We start from the raw sequence: 20956 nt of genomic DNA, 5'->3' as shown, positions 1-20956 counted from the left end.
TATAAAATAATGTACATCAAATTAAATATAAGTAGAACAGATGTAAATGCTTAAAGTGAATATTTGTTAAAAAATTTAAAAAGTTGTAAGAGCATGAGCTTCCTTTTAGCATTTTTTTTCTCATGTCTGAGTTTTTATTTCAGTGAGGAGGGGGTGTGAGGTGTCAATTTACATGATTGGATGATTGCTGGGCATCAAAGATCGGAGAGTTGAGACTGATGAAGCTGCCTTTTGAACAGGAAGGAAAACAGTGTCTGAAACCTTTAGAAGGAATTTCAGTGTTTCATTTGTGCGTAGAATTTGTTTTAATGGATAAGGCAAGCCTGAGTACAATTTAAAACAAAGTTATGTGAGCTGTCAACTTTAAACTAAAAAGTGAAAGGGCATTCTAAGACCACTACGACTAAGAATTTCTTGAGATTGGAGTGGTGTTCTGGGTACCTTGTTTAGTATTCTGATGAAAGGCCATTTGACCTGGAATATTTTCTTCACTTTTTCTGCCTGAGCACTTCCACCATTTCGGCTTTAATTTGGAACACAGTGTTACGTAACTGGGTGTCTGACCAGCAGAGAAAGAAGATCCCGTTGGAGTCTGGTGGTACCAAACTAAAGGTGTTTATTAGTAAACTACACAATACAATATCAAAAATGCAAATATACATATAAAACCAGTTAGCAGTAATAAACCTAAAAGTGTAGGAATAATAATAATCAATAATAAACAAGCTCTATCGATGTCTGGGGTAAATGAACTGTCATAGGAAAGTATAGAGTTCAGTTCATAAATGCTGAGGTGATTATGGTTGTTGAGTTGAAATTGTTGGGGAGAGAGAGAGAGAGAGCGAGCGAGCGAGATGTAACAGCAACAGCTGTGGCAGGCAAACCTTTTGTGGCTTTCTTAATCTGTTGTGCTGTTCTGGTCATTCAGTTATGACCCCTCTGGTCTTCAGCTAGACCATTCTTCTGTGGTGGACTCGTCACTCTGGCATGAGTGGACACACACACAAGTCCCCACCGGCCCTGCTGTAACACTGTGAGCTTTACTGACTGATCTCCTGGTTCGGTCTCTGAAGCCCCCCACCTTTCTGTGGGTTCCCAACACTCAATCAGTGTCCACTGGTGTGTCTGAAGGGTGTCTCTCCAGACCTGTCTTTTATCCCCACTCATGGGGTCTCAGCTCTCCATCAACTCTGAATGACTCCACCAAATCAGGCCACTCCTGCTATCTCCTGAGGAATGTTAACGAGCAAAGTAAAGTCCTTGTAGTGGAAGGTAAATAATCCAGGAAGAGTCAAAATACAGTAAATCAACAGTCTCTCTCCCCCTCTTATCTGTAGCAGATGTTCTTGCCTGTGTTTCATCTCTCTCTCTCATGAGCAGCATAGCAACAGCAATAGTTCGTAGTTCTCAAGAGGGGGGTTGGGAATGGTTAACTCTGCACCCCATCAGGTCTGTTCATCACTCATAACAACAGAAACACTGACTTTTCCCTTTTCATCATTTCATTTTTCCACCCTGTGATTGAGTCATGACGGAGATGAGGCAGGGACATTCCTCAAGCAGGAGGAAGTTGAGAGTCTCTTAATGAGTAGTTACGAAAGTGAATGAAGAAGTCGAAATGATTTACAACACCACAGACGTGGAGTGTGAATAGCACAAGCTTTATTTTCTGAAACTTAGACGACTTGTGTCATGATTACTGGTTGTACTATGCAGTTCTGACATCCTGTTCTTTACTCAGCATCATTTATAAATGTATTTTGTGAAGGAGGAATAGGGAACCAGTAAAGCAAAATGCATTGTAATTATTTAACCATACAACAGTTACAGCATGGAAACAGGCCATCTCGGCCCTTCTAGTCCGTGCCGACGCGTACTCTCACCTAGTCCCACCGACCTGCACTCAGCCCATAACCCTCCATTCCTTTCCTGTCCATAAACCTATCCATTTAAAAAAAAAATGACATTATCAATATTTACAGAATCAATCTTAACGGAAGTTAAACTAATGGTAGGAGTTCCCCCTCAGTTCTGTGAAAGTGGTCACAAGTACATAAACTTGCTGTACAGAACGAGGATAGATGGTCAAAGTGTTTGTGCCGATTCTTTATAAGAATTCTCATACCAAGTTCCATAATTTTTAAATGCATATTTTCACCCTCAAACACCCTATTCACTTTTTAAAAATGTTTCTGAACTCTGCTGCTACCTTCTTGACAGCTTTTATCAAGGAAATGAGATTCACCTTTAATAATTTGCCAATTATTTTGAATATATACCTCTAATTGTTGACCTGCTCACAAGGTGGAATCTATTTTCCCACCTATCAAAACTGTTCATCATTTTGAATGAAGAAAATTTTTTGGTCTCCTTTAAATCTCTCTATTACAAGGTGAATGATCCTAATTTTTCCAATAATAACTTCTTACTATTGATATCCTTCTCTAAGCTACCATTCTAATAAAACTTCAGAACATCTGTCCAACGATTAAACAACTTTTCTGAACTATGATGCCTAAAATAAAGCTCTCATGGGTTAAGAGATTCAAATTCCTCAGAGTAAACATCACCAATAGCCATATAGATGCTGTGCCCAAGAAAGTTCACCAATGCTCGTACTTCCCAGAATGCTGAAGAAATTTCACATGTCCCGGTTGACCCTCACCAATTTTTATCAATGCACCATGAATCCTGTCTGGATTCATCACAGCTTGCTATGGCACTTGCTCTCCCCATGACCGCAAGAAACTGCAGAGAGTTGTGGGCACAGCTCAATGCATAACGGAAACCAGCCATGGACTCTTTATAGTTCTCCCTGCCTCAGTACAAACCAGCCAACACAATCTTAGACTGCACCCACCCCAGAAATTCTTTTTTCTCCAGTCCCATTAGACAGGGCACACAAAAATGTAAAAGGACAGCTTCTCCCCTACTATTATAAGATTGTTACATGGTTTCATAGTATGACAAGATGGACTGTCGACCTTATAAACTACCTTGGACCTTATTGTCCACCTGCACTTCACTTTCTCTTTAGCTGTTGCACTTTATTCTGCATTTTGTTCTTATGCTACCTCAGTGTACTGTGTAATTATTTGATCTGTATTCAGAATAAGCTTTTCACTCTGCCTTGAATCTTGTGACCATAATAAACCAACTCCGGTTCCAAAACTTTGTATGATACACTGGGTGATGCCCAGCAGGTCACATCACTTATAACATTCCTCTTTGCTTTTCGCATTAAAAAATTTTTTTTTTTATTAGTTTTTCAAAACATTTTACAAATTAAAAACCCCAAATCCCAATGAGGAACATTAAAACAGTGCAAAATTAAGCATACAATAACAATATGCTACAAAGGAAGAGAATTTAGCAAAAAAAAAGCACCTGAATTAAAGACAAGTAAGCTTAGTGTCCTCCCCAAGCCCCACAACACAAGAAAAAACAACAGCAACTCCAGACCAACCACAACACAATATAGAGAGTATAAGTCAGGACAGCCAAGCTCCCAGACTGTGAATACACTCAGCAACAGAGGGTAATAATGCCTTCTACCAGAAAAAAAAAGCTGAAAGCAAGGGACCGAAAAGAAAAAAAAACCCTAGTCAAGAGGAAGGTTATGAAAGTACTGGATAAAAGGTCCCCAGACCTTATGGAACTTTAGATCCGAATTGAGAACTGAATAATGAATTTTTTCGAGGTCCAAACAGGCCATGATGTCATTAAGCCATTGAGCATGAGTGGGCGGGGCAACATCTCTCCATCTGAGGAGGATCAAGTGTCTAGCCAGGAGAGAGGCAAAGGATAATATTCGGCATTTGGTCGGACCCAGACATAGATCTGTCTCGCCCCAAAAACCAAACAGAGCAATTAAGGGGTTTGGTTCTAGGTGCTGATTCAGAATACACGATAACGTAGTGAAGACATCTTTCCAGAATTTCTCCAAGCTAGGACAGAACCAGTACATATGGATGAGAGAGGCCACGCCCCTCTTGCATTTATCACAGAGTGGACTAACGCTAGGGTAGAATCAAGATAGTTTAGATTTAGACAAATGGGCTCTATGAACAATCTTAAACTGTAAAAGGCAGTGGCGAGCACAAAGAGAGGTTGTTAACTGATTTGAGAACTGAATCCCAGCTCTCCTCAGATAAGGAGATATTTAAATCCTGCTCTCAGGCCATTTTGGTTTTATTCATGGGGGCCCGTCGTAAGACTGCTAGTTTATCTCGGATGATTGATATTAAGCCTTTACCTAGTGGATTCATGGAAAGAAATAGGTCCTTAGCATTTTTCACAGGCATTTCAGGAAAGTTAGGAATTAAAGGAGCAATAAAGTGTCGGATTTGGAGATATCTGAAAAAATGAGCATTGGGCAGATTGAACTTAACAGAAAGCTGCTGAAAAGAAGCGAAGCGATTATCAATGAAAAGATCTTCAAAATGTCTAATGCCCTTCCTATACCAAACCTGTATGTAGTAGGTAAAAAAAGGTGATTATGAGCAATAGGGCTGGAAACGGAAAACCCCTGGAAACCATAGCATTTCCTGATCTGAGCCCATATACGCAAAGTGTGTCTAACAAGAGGATTAGCTATCGATCTGGGTAGACTACTAGGGAGTGCAGAGCCAAGAAGTGCAGAGATAGATAATTCTTTAGTGGAGCTCAGCTCCATCGCCACCCAGTTAGGGCACTCGGGTTGGCCATGGAAGAAAGACCAGAAGGTAGCACAACGTATATTAGCTGCCCAATAATATAAACGAAAGTTAGGTAAAGCCATGCCACCCTCTTTTTTAGATTTTTGGAGATGGATTTTATTAATTCTAGAGCGCTTATTCTGCCACAGGTATGACAAAATAATAGAGTCTAAGGAATCAAAAAAAGATTTAGGAATAAAAATTGGGATAGATTGAAATAGGTATAAAAATTTGGGGAGAACATACATTTTAACAACATTAATACGACCTACCAAAGACATAGATAGAGGTGACCATTGTACCAGACTCTGTTTTATAGCATATGTAAGATTGGCAAAGTTTTCACGAAAGAGATCTTTAAACTTCCTTGTGACTGTAATTCCAAGTTAAGTTAATTAATTATGGACTACTTTAAAAGGGAGATCATGAAATGTTAGTTCTTGTGCTTCTTTATTAATTGGGAGAAATTCACTCTTATGTAAATTAAGTTTATAGCCAGAGATCTGGCTAAACTGGTCAAGAAGTGAAAACATTAGAGGTAAGGATATAGACGGATTTGAGAGAAAGAGTAATAAGTCATCAGCATAGAGAGAAACTTTATGCTCAACACCCCCTCTCCAAATCCCAGTCAATTCAGGGCAGTTTCGAAATGCTATCGCCAGAGGTTCCATAGCCAAATCAAAGAGAAAGGGACTTAAGGGGCATCCCTGGCGGGTGCCACGTTTGAGATTAAATACTTGGGATTTCTGAAAATTGGTTAAAACAGAGGCAGTAGGACACAGGTACAGCAATTGGATCCAAGAGATGAAACTTTGGCCAAGGTCAAATTTTGCTTTTTGCATTTTTGCTCTTTGTGGAGTTGTGAATATCAATGTAGTTTTTGCTTTTAACCATATTAACACCTCGGCTCCTTTTAAATATTAATCCTTACAAATCGCATCTCCAGTTTTTTCCAATGGTCATACTTTTACCATTTCATGAATGATTGTGACTGCTTCAGCTACAGTTTTCATTTTTGCTTCTCACCACTATTTACAAACGTGTCAAGGTTTGCATCATTGCTTCCTTACAAAAACCCATAAAATATATCTATATTGCACTAACTTTATCAACTCCCTGTGCTTCCTTGTTAAATATATTTAAAAAGTTGGATAGATTTTTGCATAGTGTGGAATTAAGGGTTATGGGGAAAAGGGGGGTAGGTGGAAATGAGTCCATGGGCAGATCAGTCATGATCTTATTGAGTGGCAGAAGAGGCTCGACAGGCCAGATGGCCTACTCCTGCTCCTATTTCTTATGTTCTTATGTACATTAATGGATGTAGAAAATTTCACCACCAGAAGAATTGTGAATTGAATTGAACAATGCCTGATCGTAGAGAATTACCCCAGGTCTTGATCTATGCTAGGGCAGCATTGCCATTGATGAAGATGGTTGCTGAGGATGTTATCCCGAGGAGCACTTTTAACAAATACTGTGGCCTTTCCTTGCTAGTCCATACTTATTCAATCAATGTTTTTTACATGTTTGAAAATCACTACCAGGGACTAATTTCCTTTACCACTTTAACTGGCCTTGTTTATCCTTCTCAAACTGCGTTCTAGCTTTCTGCCTTTTGGTGCTGTTCCAGCCTTCAGTGTCGATGGAATGATTGTAATCACTTCATCTGCTACTTTCAGCAACTCTGGAAGGCCTGCCCCAGTGGAGAGTTGGCTTCATCTTTCAGGACATCTTCTTCACCTATTTCTATCCTGCCTAAACAGTCAGCAGCCACCTTTGGTCTGCAATGAAGACTGCCACATAGATATTTAAATTACTCTTATTAAATGGCTGTTGTTTCTATTTCTTTCAGTCAGAGAAGAAAATTAAACCTTGCATGAAATTACAGCTACTTTTAAGCTGTTCTTTGCTGGTGAGAATATACTCCCTTTAACTAGGCTAGATCTGAGCAGCCGTCTGGTGATAATTTTAGATTCATAAATCCTGCTCACAACCCTTCACCACTGCCCAAGAGTTGCTAAGGAACAGTGGAGGTATGTGTGGCCCAGCATAAAGTGTTGCAACAGTAATCAGTAGGATCAGATCTGGTCAGGGCCCGTGTGTGATGTGAAGGGTTAACTTGCGGGCTGGCCAGAAGTTGCTTCTGCTGTGCTGGCCACCGATTGGCCGGTTCAAAGGATGTGGAAGCTCTCTCCCAATGGTTGGCCTTCTTGCCATGGCACCGGCTTCTGGTTTCAGGCACTGCAGGGGTATAATAGTGTGTGCGAAATGTTCTGCCTCTTTCTGCTGGGGGGTTCCCTTCAGAGTGGGATATGACCAGGGCTAGAGAACCATGGGGAAAGTGTGCTGCAGGTAGGAGGGCCAGTGTGCACACTTAGGTAAGTACCTGTTGTTTCCAATATCGTTGAAATATTAAACACACAACAGAATGCTTAGTGTTGTAGTTGTGTAACTTAGGGCTTGTTGGGGGAGGGGGAATCTTAATGAAGCAGCTGTTGAGTTCGAAGTGTTACTGAATGTTTAGTGTCAGATTTTGTTACTTAGCGGGCGTAGATAAGTACCTGCTTGACTTAGATGCTTGGTTAAGTGTCGCGTGGCTTGTTTGTAAATAAATAGTTGAAGTCCGTACGCTCAATCAGAGCCTTCTGTCCTACTTATTGAATCTGCAAATCTGCTTCCCTGTAACACCATGTCAGCTAATGCTCTGCCAGCAATCAAAATACTTCTAGGAGCAGCTGTGGACGTGAAATCTAACATATTCTCCTTCATTGTTTAATTCATTTCTTTGATGGTTCAATATCTGAAATTCATGAAATAGTTTCCAATGCATTAATATGGCTCAGAAACTAAAACCAAAACCTTTTCTGAGAACTGCTGATCACCTGACATGTGAAATAGTAATTGAGATTTTGGCCAAACCTTTCTGAATCTGTCACTAATTTCATAAATAGGATTTAATTTTGTTGACAGTAGGTGTCACTGTTTTCAATGCTGATGATACTGTTGTATTTTGTTACTGTTATTTGCTGATAAATTATGTTACTGAAGCAGGTTATAGAGGTGTGTTTCTTTTCTCTGTGATAGATTTCTTTCTCTCTTGGATTCCCTTTAACGGTTACGAGGTTATGGTAAGCTCTAAATATTCTTTGATTTGTGTTTGTGCTGAATAGAAATACCTGAACTATTGTTGATGGACATGAGTATTTAGCATTATAGAGCATTACAGCATAGAAACAGGCCCTTCGGCCCATTTAGTCAGTGCTAAGCTATTATTCTGCCTGCTGCCAATGACCTGCACCTGGACCAATAGCCCTCCCTGCCCCTGCCATCCCATCCATTACTTTAAATGTATAAACTCCCTCTCCCAGTTGGTGTTGGGGTGCTGGAGTTTTGTCGGAGCTCCACTCAGCCATCCTCTTGTGTCTTGCTGGTGGAAGGGCACTGGGAGCAAGCAAAGTTATTTGTTGCAGAGTAACAATCTCCTTGGAGCAACGGAGGATGTGCGGTGACCTGATAGAGGTGTAGAAGACGATGAGAGGCATTGATCATGTGGATAGTCAGAGGCTTTTTCCCCAGGGTTGAAATGGCTATCACGAGAGGGCACAATTTTAAGGTGCTTGGAAACAGGTACAGAGGAGATGTCAGGGGTAAATTTTTTTACGCAGAGAGTGGTGAGTGCGTGGAACGGGCTGCCGGCAATGGAGGTGGATACGATAGGGTCTTTTAAGAGACTCCTGGATAGGTACATGGAGCTTAGTAAAATAGAGGGCTATGGGTAACCTTAGGTAATTTCTAAAGTAAGTACATGTTTGGCACAGCATTGTGGGCTGAAAGGCCTGTATTGTGCTGTAGGTTTTCTATGTTTCTATGTAGTAACCAGTCTCTTCCATAGAGTACTTAAGTGCCTGGTTTGTCCCTGTTCATTATTTTCAACTCTAGGATATCAGTGGTTGATCACTTCAAAATGATGTCATTTAATATAGAACCTACAGCACAGTACAGGCCCTTCATCAAGCGAAAGTATTCACTTTGGCTTGTGTGTTATTTGCCTCTTGTCAATTCATGCCTAGTTGTTGCCTTGGAAGTTGTTGTTTAAAAAAAAATTACCTGAGGAATTCTCAATTGAGCTGAATAATTAGACATTGAGAATGTTCCCACTTTTGACCTTCACGATGACAGGAATATTTTAAAGCAGCTGAAGATGGCTGCCAAGCCTATTATCCCAAGGAGCAGATTCAGTTTTGTTGTGAAGTTGAAACGACTGATCTACAACAAACCCAGACTTCTGCTTTTGAGCTGGACAGAAGGAGATTAAACAGAAAAGCTTTATTTGTCACGCAAAACACATGCAGTCAGATTTCTGCTGACATCAATATTAAAAAATGCTGCTTCAGTCTTTCTTGATCAAGTTCAGCTTTGGTTTGTGTTTTGCTTCGGAAGTTAAGCATTTTTGTCAATGCTTAGATCAGGGGTTGCCAGCCTGAGTCCATGGGCCCCAGGCCTCATAAAACTGGTTTGCCACATAAAAAAAGTTGGGAACCCCTGGCTTAGAAGAAGGGTGTAATGTGGTTTGGAGATGTGTGTTCATGAGGGAGTATCTGTTGATTGTTGAGCATATAATACTCATAACACCATTAGTTACACCTGTCATCACTTTGATGTGAGACTGAAAGGTTTGTGATCGACTGTCTTGGATTAGTCCTGCCACAAACACCTTTCCTAAGTTCCCACCTTAAAATTGTTCTATTTCTTACCCCTTGACACATTATTTTCAAGACATAAGAACTCAGTAATTCATTGCTTGTTATTATTTTCTGTCCTCTTGGATTTCAAAAGCAAGTTTTGCATACCAGGTCAAGACAACTGAGCATGCAGACTTGGCTCACATTTGGAACAGCTACTTCCCTTCAGCCATATGGTTCTTGAACGAACCAGAAAAAACAGTTCTCTGGAGCTCAGCAGTCACTAAGTTTTTCATTGCACCTGTGTGTGCATGTACTTGTGCATATGACAGTAAGATCATCAATGGACCATAAAAGGATCATTCCTAGTGTAGATTTTTAACCTTTCCTTTGAACTCTTCTAGCACTGTGTCTTAATTCCCTGTGTTTCAGTACAACAATAGTTAAAAAGTATTAACAGTTGTTACACATTCTGGCCCAGTGGTTTTAAGTGTGTAATACCCATCTTGCTTTTAGATTTATTCATCTAGGGAGGAGCAAACATATATTTTAAACTAATTAATACTTTCAACATTACATGTCACAAATAGTATTTAAATTATAATGGCTTGTAGATGAGTACGTGTCATGTGTAATCTTCTGTGACTTCACTCTATTTAACATAATTCTTTTGATTTTTCTTTCCAGTCTTGTAAATTTTGGGTACAATCATTTTCAAGAAGAAAAGGAATCTTCTGAATCTTTTAATCTGCAGATATTCTCAAGTCATACAGGTAGCAAATACAAGCAGAGATGTATTTTCCTTATTTTTTTGCATATTGAAGTACGCTGTTTCAACAGTTGCTTACAAGTTTTTGACTTGAGAAAGATCTTAAGTAGTTCAGTTCATTACTTCAGATAAAAAGATAATTTTCCTAGACTCTCAGTTTTCCCTTCTGAAACTAATGCAGTTTGTAGTACCCAGTCTCTGCTGTTCTGTTGTAGCCAGAGTGTTTAAGTGCCTGGTCTGTCCTTGTTCATCATTTTAAACTCTAGGATATCAGTGGTTGATCATTTGTAGATGATCTTGTTCAATATCAAGCAAAGATATTCACTTTGGCTTGTATGTCATTTGCCTCCTAGCAAGTCATGCCTGGTTGTTGCCGAAGTCTTGCAAGCTAAGAAGGCATACGGTGCATTGGCCTTCATCAATCGTGGGATTGAGTTTAGGAGCAGAGAGGTGATGTTGCAGCTGTATAGGACCCTGGTCAGACCCCACTTGGAGTACTGTGCGCAGTTCTGGTCGTCTCACTACAGGAAGGATGTGGAAACTATAGAAAGGGTGCAGAGGAGATTTACAAGGATGTTGCCTGGATTGGAGAGCATGCCTTATGAGAATAGGTTGAGTGAACCTGGCCTTTTCTCCTTGGGGCGACGGAGGATGAGAGGTGACCTGATGGAGGTTTATAAGATGATGAAAGGCATTGATCGTGTGGTTAGTCAGAGGCTTTTTCCCAGAGCTGAAATGACTAGTGTAAGAGGGCACAGGTTTAAGGTGCTTGGAAGTAGGTACAGAGGAGATGTCAGAGGTAAGTTTTTTACGCAGAGAATGGTGAGTGCGTGGAACAGGCTGTAGAGGGCTATAGGTAACCCTGGCTAATTTCTAAAGTAAGGACATGTTCGGCACAGCTTTGTGGGCCGAAGAGCCTGTATTTTGCTGTTGGGTTTCTATGTTTCCAGATACAACAAAACAAAAGCAAGAAAACTATTATTGCTGGAAATCTGAAATGAAAACAGAAAATGCTGGAGGTGCTCAACAGGTGTGCCAGTGGAGAAACAAACATTGTAGGGCCAGAAATTCCTTTACATTTCATAGATATAACGATGTTGACTTTCTGGTAAATACTGATGATGTTAAGTTTTGGCACCCCCCCACCCAATGAAAGGTCATCTACCACAAATATAAAAGCTGTTTCTCCCTCTAATACATTGCCCGTCCTGCTGAATTGAATATTTATAGCATTTTCTAATTGTATTATGATTAGTATACAAATAATTAAGTTTGGGCTTGTGTAAACTGAGGTATATTTGCATGTCCTAAATCTATGTGATAAAACTTGTGTATGAGAAATAGCAACTTTCACATGTTACTGATCATCATTCTTTCAAATGCTGCATTGGGATAGAAGGCATCCTTAAAAATTAAAATCGGTAAGACTATTAACTTAAGGTCATCTATCCTGGAAACAATTTGTTCATGAAAAATTAAGATTATTTGTTACATCACCTGTGGAAGGAGTGCACTTTATGAATTGTGTGTGACAGTGAACATTTATTATTTGGAGTGAATTAAAGGAATCTTATCTCAACAAATCTAAAAAACAAACTGACAGTCACCCAGAAACTGGTGGAAAAAATGAGCTTTTAAAAAAGCTACATCCAGCCCGTGATCATCAATCATCAGGTTTTGCAAATCCTTTTTAATTCATTGTTTGCCAGTACTTGGGGGCAGGTTTCAGAAATTTTGCAAGGGTCTGTGAATGTATTTTTAATATTAAAATCAAGCTGTGCGTTAGAGTGGTTGTAGGTTTGCTGTGTACAATGAATTCTCTCATTCTTATGAATAATGATCTGCTTTTGTGATGATTACCATCAAGGAAAGAAAGGACACTACTATAATTATTGTTGTTTTTTTTTAGGTGCCTTGTCTGTGTGCTACAGTCATCCTGCGCAAAATGATCAAGAACTTATTTATTCGGTGCTTCTTCTACATTATGGTAAATCTACTTTTAAATTGTTTCAGCATTTCCTAAATAGTTGAAAATCTTCCAGTTTTGATGATGCGACCTTTTCCTTTGTTTTCAGAAGAGTATGAGACTAAATATAGTTACCTGTCTATTTCTTTTATGTCTTGGTTTGAGATGATTTTCCACCTGTAGAACTGACTGTGGGCTCAAATCTCAGAAAACCCCAATGGTTCAGTTTAATTTCAGATAATGTATACAGTAAACAACCCAAAATTCTTACTCTTCACAGACATCCACGAAATAGAAATGATCCCAAAGAATTAATGTCAGAAATGTCAGAACCCCAGAGCCCCCCCCTTCCCTCCTACACCCAAGCGGCAGCAAAAGCATCAACCCCTTCCTCCCCCTGTTTGCACAAGCAAAAGCACCACCCTTTCCCCCATAATGCAAGCAATATCAAGCCCCCAGTACTGTGATTTCAAAGAAGTATTGTCTTGCTTTTGCTATTAATTGAGTGGCCTAGTCCTTTCAAAATATTTCAGATATTATTCACAAATGCAGATTGATTATTAACAACATAAGCACTAAATACTGAAATAATCTGAATGGAAGTTGGGGGTGTGACTCGCAGACTTGGTCACAATTTAATTCTTTTTCTTGCATTTTTACAGGAAAGAAGAAAACATTTAGAGTTTCCTTGGAGAAGTCCAAATGTGCCTGTATAAGTGAATTGGCCTTTCTCAACATGGGTATGTTGATATTATTTTTCTAAATCAGAAAAATTGCACAATATATTAAGGCTGAATTTTCTTGCCTTTATTGTCATCATGTTGGTGCCTAATTAGGCAGGTCTATTTTATTCACTTTTGAACATCAAACTTCTGTCCTCTTCTTGCCACCTGATGTTTTGATAGTTGCCACCTGATGTTTTGATAGTTCACCTGTGGAGTCTTGAGATTCCTCATTTATTATATTATAGTAAATTTCCTGACTTTTACACTTGCTGTGGGCAAACCGTGGGCAAAATTAGCTGATGGGCTAAATTGAGTTTCTGAATTGGAGAGTAGGCATCACTGCATTATTGTGGGGAGGCAGTAACCTAGAGTGGGAAGACTGGGAGTTGTGTGGGGAGGCAGTTACTAGAGTGGGAAGACTGGGAGTTGGACAATCTGAAGTAAGATACACTCAGTAGCTACTTTTTTAGGTATCTCCTGTATATAACAAAGTGGCCACTGATTGTATGCTTGTGGTCTCATGCTGTTGTAACCCATTCCCTTCAAGGTTCAAAGTGTTGCACCTTCAGAGATGCTCTCCAGGCACACCACTGGGGTAGCATGTAGTAATCTCAGTTACTGTTGCCCTCCTGTCAGCTTGAACCAGTTTGGCCATTCTCCTCTGACCTCTATTATTAACAAGGTGGCTTCTCCTAGAGAACTGCTGCTCCCACTGGATGGTTTTTTTGTTTTTCGCACCATTCTCTGTAAACTCCAGAGACTGTTGTGCGTGAAAATCCCGGGACCTCAGCAGTTTCTGAGATGCACAAACCACCCTGTCTGGCACCAGCAATCATACCATGGTCTAAGTCACTTGGATCGCATTCCTTCCCCATTCTGAACGACAACTGAACCTCTTGACCATGTCTGCATGCTTTTATGTATTGAGTTGCTGCCACATGATTGGCTGATTAGGTATTTGCATTAATAAGCAGGTGCACAATGTACCTAATAAAGAGGCCACAGTGTGCATAGCTTGGTTTTGTTGTATTGGCCAGAAGTAATGATTTGTGCAAAGAACGTAGTGAGGAGATATTGAATGATCTACTTCACCAAAGAGCTGAAAGGGAAGCCTATCCTCTACACTGAAACCTGTAGGTTAGCTGTTTTAGAATGAGTTCATTACCCTTTGTTTAGCCAGCAGACTCTTTTATCAGCCATCATATTAGTCAAATTATTGTGGAAATTAGCCAGTTGGCTTATTATTTGTTCTGTGGAATTGGGGAATCCATCATCTTTAGTGGCACTGGAGTGAAACAGAGACAGTCCCAGCAGTCTTATGGGTTTTTTTGTGATTTAACTAGTTGTAATTTATTGCACCCACACTGGTCCAGTTAGAACACCCCTACTTTCTAATAGAAAAGGCTCATATTCTCTCAAAACGTACCAATATGCAAAGGGTGCTTTATATCAAACCCAAATATGTGGGAGCATTGATATGTTCATGCTTAGAAGTTAGGCCGATCTTGACCACTTCTTGACAATCATTAGATTCCAGTTAATAAAACCTCTTCCCAGAACTTGGAGATCATGATTTCACCAAAAATGGCTGAACAACAGCAGTTTTACAAAGAACGTGCCACAACAGGATGCATTGTGCAATACCATTTTGGCTTAAAGAGCGACAGCTATTCCGTGTCTTGTCAAAATGCCTTTAAAATTAACCATGCATTGCTTATTGTTTCAATTAATTATCCACATAATTTCTGATGCAGAATATGTGTGCAAGTTCCAAAATGAAACTTTGTCAGTAGGGTCAAACTCCTAAAGTAATGTGGACACTTCTGTTAATAGTATAGAAAGTAGAATGATTCCATGTGCAATCAGCTCCATGTGGAGCTTCCTGTGAATTTAAGTTTCAAGTGACTGGATAAATTTATACTTCTGCCCATCGTAATCATCACAGATATGCTTTGCTTTTAATTTGTTGTGTTGGGAAGCTGGTTTTGATCTAGCTACCCTGTTGTCATGGCAAACCATGCTAATTTGGAATTTAATGATTGACCAGTGAAGTACTTGTTCAACATCGAAATAGCATTGCACAATTATTGTTCCTTTCAGGTTATTATGTAGCTGTTTATCTGCCTGGATGTTTTTTACATCTCATTAACGTACAACACCCTCATCTTATTTGCCATAGTCTGTTTCTGTCAGGTAAGTATGTTTTTTCTTAAACTGAAGTATATTTGGTGGATAGGTTCCTAAGCTTATAAAGAATCACTGCCAGTCTCACATGTAGGTAGTTAGGTAGCCACAGTTTCAACTTTGTTTCCTGAGTTAATGGGACTGAGAGGTTGAGAAGTAATATTCCGTACTCCATCTCCTTAGATCAGGGTAGTTTGGAACTGTAAGCTCGTCACCCTTGATTTCCGTCTCCAGGTCTTCCAGATGAATAATGAGTTAGATGCAAGCATGGAGTGTTGTGAAGGTGGGTGGTGAAATCTGGACGTGGGTGGGAGGTATGTTGGGAAGGTGGGGAGAATAGGTATTGTTAGTGGGGAAGTGGGCAGTCATAAACTCAATGGGAAGTGGCTTGTTTTGTGGCATAAGGGTCCATTCTCGATCACCTCCTGAACTGTGGCTTGCTAGGACATTTCAGAAAGGAGTTAGATAGATACTAGACCAGTTAGGGGACAGCATGTTCCTTTTCATGGAACAATAGGGTATTTTTGTGAGTTTATGGTCACTATAGATTATGCCACTTGATTTTTATTGAAGTTTCATTTAGTTTTTTGAAATGAAATTCCCCTGCTGCGTGAGATTCCAGGTTGTATATTCTGATCTATAGTCCAACCCTCTTATTTATAATCTAGTAATATAACCACTATGCTACCAATGTCAAATTTAACTTCATTCCAGCCTTGGTTCAAATATGGATGAAAGATCTGAATTCCAGATGTAAGGCAAGTGTAGTATTTTTCTTGGCAAGAAGCTCCAGCAGCATTTGGGGAAACTTTACAGAGCATGGGACAGATATCCACTAACTGTCGTTTCATTGATCTCCTTAAACACTCATGCCCTCCACCACTGGTGCTTTGGCTGCTTCACATTCCGCCTATAATATGCATAGAGTTGCTCGAAAAGGACACTTCTCTGCACCCTCCCCAATCCTCCCACCATGACCCTCTAGAATGACGGGGGCCGTAGGCTCAGAGTGGGTGCGGGTTGTGGGCCTCCAGGTGCAAGTTTCTTTCCGTCCTGATTACACACCTGGAAATCCAAAGCAACATGCACAAAATGCTGGAGGAACTCAACAGGTCAGGCAGCATCTATGGAAAAGAGTAAACAGTTAACGTTTTGGGCTAAAATCCTTCTTCAGGACTGAGAGCGAAAGGGGGAAATGCCTGAATTAAAAGGTGGGGGAGGAGGGGAAGGAGGCTAGCTGGAAGGTGACAGGTGAAGCTAAGTGGGTGGGAAAGGGCTGGCATCTCGATTATGCCATTATCATTAATCTACCGCCAGCTCGAAACCCTGGAACTCCCCATCTATCTGCAGAGTTGGAATACCTAAACCAGAGGGTGTGCAGGGTGTTTTGAAAGCACAACACCAACTATTTCTAGAAGCAAGTGGGAGTGGGTAATACTGTTCCTAGGAATGATGCCTATATCCTGTAAATATTTTAAAATAGAAAATATTTGATTCTACTTATAGCTTAAAGTTATAATAGCTGTAAAGGATGATGAAGAAATTGAATGGTCTTTCAGGAACAAAATTAGGAAGCATCTTAACCATACAAAAGGTAGCTGAAATCTGGACTACTTGCCAATGAATACATTTGCGCTGGATTACTAGGAATGATCAAGTCTGAGTGTTGTCAAGGAATATGGAGCAATGGTAGGAATATTTCGTTCAACCAAGATGTAATTGAAGGATGAAGAGGCTAAGGGACTGATCTAGACAATTCCTGATACTTCATATTAAATGAAAATGATTTTATTAACCCAGTGTAACAAGTGATTTGCTCTTTAGGGGAGGATGCCAAAGTGAAGCCCTGGAATCTCCACCAGTATACATTATTGTCTGACTGGCTGCTGGATTGCCGTTTGGGGATAATCTATAAAGTTGAGCTTAACCCGTTGTTACTGATGTCGTTCATGCGTGGCAGCAAGCTGGGCTGCCATCAGCGTGCCGCGATGCACTGTGCCGTCATGTATCTCCAGAATAATTCAGAAGCTGAATCACAGGTACTAGGCTAAAACTGTCTTAAGCCAATATAAATGTCTTATTGGTTAATTGTACAATGTTAAAGAATGCGCAAGGAAAGAGACCCAAGAGTGTTTGCATAAATTGCTGAACTGAGTAGCAATTGCTAATGCAGTATTTAGAAAAGAATAAATTTAACCACTGACTTCTGACAGGACATTGTTAGCATGCAGAAACATTGTTCTAGTGTGAAAACTGTATGTAATGAAGTAAGCTCAATCTGACAATTTTGCGGAGCATTTAGATCGAAAATCTTGTGAGAGGGAAATGTAAGATATTTGAACAATCGTAGAAATAATTTATAATCACCCTGTTTAGTTTTAAAACAGAGCCTTCCTTGTCTTCAAATACTTTATATGGGGCTGATTTTAAAAAGGATTGTGTAAGGTGTGAAACTGGCGTTAAAGTAATATACAGTGCCTTCGTATTGCAACAGTGAAATGTAAAAAAATAATTCTGAATTATAGAGTAATAAATACAGGAAAATATAAACCGTGAGTTTGGGTCCAGCTGGAGAGGTGTATCAAATTTGGGATGGCACACTTTTGCATTTATAGAAAACAGAGATATTTACAAAAATGTTTCCAGTGATGAGACATTAGCGATGTGGATAGATGATACTCAGAGGACTTTCCTAGAGATGTTTAAATGTTGAGTGTGAATAGGAGTAGACAGAGAAACTGCTTCCAGTAACCAGATTTAATATGATTGGCACTGGGGCAATCCAGTTGCTCTAATTTAAAATACCCTTGCTGTATCATTTAGAAGCTTCCACAGACTTGGGTGAATTAAAGTTGTAGCAGGAAACCATTCAAAGTAGGACAGAAGATGTTTGGGCAATCTTGGCAAAATTTATCTTGTTTGTAACTTCTGAATTTTTTGTGATGATTAGATTATTCACTGGTTGTGTGATTTGTCTGCCTCTGCCTGTTCCGATCTCATTCAGGAATTCATCATTGGTAAGCAGGTTCATTCTAAGATTTGTTTTCTGTAGAATTTAGCACCAAGTACCAGCCAAACTCAATGACTTTAATGAGATTCTAGATTGAAATCTGTTTTTTCTCTCTCTAAAGAAATAATATAATGAATGTTGGACAAACTACAAAGATTATATCTACAAACATTTATGATGGGTGACTTCCAAAATGTTATTTTTCTAATTATTTTTAAGAGAGTCCAGAACCTGATTCAGAATGGAACTCCAAATACTGCACAGAAGCATAATTCCTCATTTTTGGGTGCAAAAGTAATTAAAAATAGGATACATAATTTGTGAGTACACCTGGTGCTTGCATATGTAAAAATTAAATGCATGTATTGCAGTCAAGGAAAGCATTTTACCACAAAACATAGCATAGAAAAACTTAATTTTCCACAATCACTTGGACCATTTTGTAGTACTAGACCAAAGATAGAACAAAGATTTCAGAATTCCAGTTTACTCATTAAAATATAACCATGTTGATGTCCTTAATTTATAATCACTTCAACATAAAATTTGAGTTTATTAAATTTGTAAGCCATAGCACTGTAGAAAATATTCCTTATTCATGTTTTTCCATTATAAATTGTGCAAGTGATCAGGTGGAAATGGCCCTGGAATAATCATTTCACTCAAATCCATGTGGATAATACTGGAATAGACCCCACGTAATCAATGAATAATTACTTTTCAATGTTGGCTAAGTTTGTATCATATTTATATTCTGGACATAATTCTAAAGATCAGAAAAATGCCTGGTTTTATGTTTCACCACATTGATTATTTTGTCTGAAGTTCTGTAGTCTGCTGTAACTGATTCTACATTCATAACCAATTTATTTTAGGTACTTTATACAGGAAAACAATCTCAGAAACAAATGCCATTGTAAAACTCCTGCCTTACTCATCTTTATTAAACTGGAATGGGGTACGGCTAATCTTACATACATAATTAAAATTGCCTTTTGTAAATATTCATGTACAATTTAATTCTGTTTAAACTAAATCAATCCTTCTAATCATAGGAAATACCTGGAGTAACATGCACAACAGAAAATATTTTGCAATCTGTTGGAGGAAAGGTGAGACTATTGTGCATTATAATTTTGTTTTTTACAATTTAATGTATTTTTTAAAAATATTGTATCCCTTGAGATAAAGACTCCCTTGTATCCCTGGATACAAAAACTCAATATACATTGAGTTTTCCTCTGAGCCATGGTAAATACTCAGAGGCTTCTAATAATAATTTTGTCCTGGTGCTTATTTCAATAAATTATATTATCAGAGTTTTCTTTAGAATGCATGGGAATTAATAAATTCAGTGAAACACCAAATTCTTCAGACAGCATATTTGGTGTGCAGTCTGCCCAACAGATAATTGATTTATGATGTGTTAGGTTCCAGGGATTTGTGAACCACAGTTTGAAATCTATGTAATTTATGAAGGAGGCTGTTTGTGACTTAATGTTCACAGTACTGAACTGTTAATGTTTTGTCTGTTAGACTAATTATTCTCTTCTATTTCCTTTATTCCATCACATCAAATGACATGTCTATTTTTACTGAAAATAACTAGGTGATCTTAAGACTGCAGGGAAAATGTTTGTTTCACTGTCATCTTAGATTTAAGTGATGTGATATGCATCTCCTTTTTGTAAAGACATAGTTCTTTTGTGAACTCCTTTGAGATAATTTGCCATATTGAATGCTCTGTTTAATTGCAGGCACTTATTATTGCCATTCTGAAGATAGTTTAATTCTTCTACTTTGTTTCCTTTTCAAGGTTTGCCATTGTAAAAGCTTCTGGGAAGAGGTGACTAGGAATGTGGAATTTCTGAAGAATTTAGAAAGTTTTCACAATGCACTATACACAAATAGATCTTTGAGGAGAACACAATCAGAACTATTTTCAGAAATGGTAAGGGGATTTTGGTGAGTTATTCATAGTTTTTAATGTAACCAGGAGTGAACTTAAACTTGGCTGGATATTGTTTGTACATAGCATTCAGTTTTAATAAAATTTTAAAAATATGTTTACATTGGAAGCGTGTATTATTTTTTAATTGTTTTATTTAAAAAACTGGTAAAGTAAGATTAATGATTTAAAGTAAGTAAAATATTGGCCCTATAAAAATGCCAGACTTTTGTGTGTGATTTTTGGAACCCCCATTCCACCCTACGTTGGATATTTATTGGATAAACAGAACTCGATATTTTTCCCCTCCCACGCAATCCATCAATCAAGATCAAAAGCTAGTTCTAAGCAATAACAATGACCGTGAGGTCCATTGCCCAGCATCCTCTCTATACTTTGTGTCCCCTGATACCAATTTTCTCCAGAATCAGAGTTAACCTTTTGAATACTGGCAATAAATTAGCATATGCTGGGTGAGCTGACTAAAAGTTAAAGGAGAGGTTCTGGTACCTGACCTAGTTCTGTGGGTATGGTTGAATGCTCCCAGTTTTTACCAGTTTCATAATAAATTTGTTGGGAGCTTCTGCTGTTTCTTAGTTGAAAATATATTTTCTGAAGTTATGGCAAAGTCCCCATTGTGTCCATTCTGTAGCTAATGTCCATTTTTAGCAAGCACTACTTCCTTCGCTCTGTCTATATTCACAACTGAGTATTTAATTAGTGAAGTTCAAAGTAAATTTTATTATCAAAGTATATATATGTCACCACAACCCTGAGATCCATCTTCCAGTGGGCATACTTGGCGAATCTATAGAACAGGACCATTGAAAGATCAATGAGAGTGTAGAAGACAACAAACTGTGCAAATACAAATATAAATAAACAGCAAAAATGTGAGATAAAGAGTCCTTAAAAGTGAGATCATTTGCTTGCAGGAACATTTCAATGATGGGGTGAGTGAGTGTAGTTACCTGC

General features: G+C 38.8%; 1 protein-coding gene across 4 annotated transcripts in view; it reads left to right on the top strand.

Annotated features, from left to right (window-relative positions):
- Window positions 1-20956, top strand: part of gsap (gamma-secretase activating protein) — a 108309-nt gene that overhangs the window by 35531 nt on the left and 51822 nt on the right. For all 4 annotated transcript variants that reach the window (XM_059987220.1, XM_059987221.1, XM_059987222.1 and 1 more), the window contains 10 exons: window positions 7782-7825; window positions 10067-10152; window positions 12058-12135; window positions 12777-12854; window positions 14940-15032; window positions 16848-17062; window positions 17974-18040; window positions 18909-18991; window positions 19089-19145; window positions 19850-19984. In XM_059987220.1, the coding sequence (XP_059843203.1) occupies window positions 7782-7825; window positions 10067-10152; window positions 12058-12135; window positions 12777-12854; window positions 14940-15032; window positions 16848-17062; window positions 17974-18040; window positions 18909-18991; window positions 19089-19145; window positions 19850-19984 (936 nt within the window). The remainder of the gene's footprint in view (window positions 1-7781; window positions 7826-10066; window positions 10153-12057; window positions 12136-12776; window positions 12855-14939; window positions 15033-16847; window positions 17063-17973; window positions 18041-18908; window positions 18992-19088; window positions 19146-19849; window positions 19985-20956) is intronic.

Source organism: Hypanus sabinus, chromosome 13 (genome assembly GCF_030144855.1).
Source record: "Hypanus sabinus isolate sHypSab1 chromosome 13, sHypSab1.hap1, whole genome shotgun sequence".
Classification (NCBI taxonomy): domain Eukaryota; kingdom Metazoa; phylum Chordata; class Chondrichthyes; order Myliobatiformes; family Dasyatidae; genus Hypanus; species Hypanus sabinus.
The sequence above is the reverse complement of the archived record's forward strand: the minus strand, read 5'-3'. Positions and strand labels throughout refer to the sequence as shown.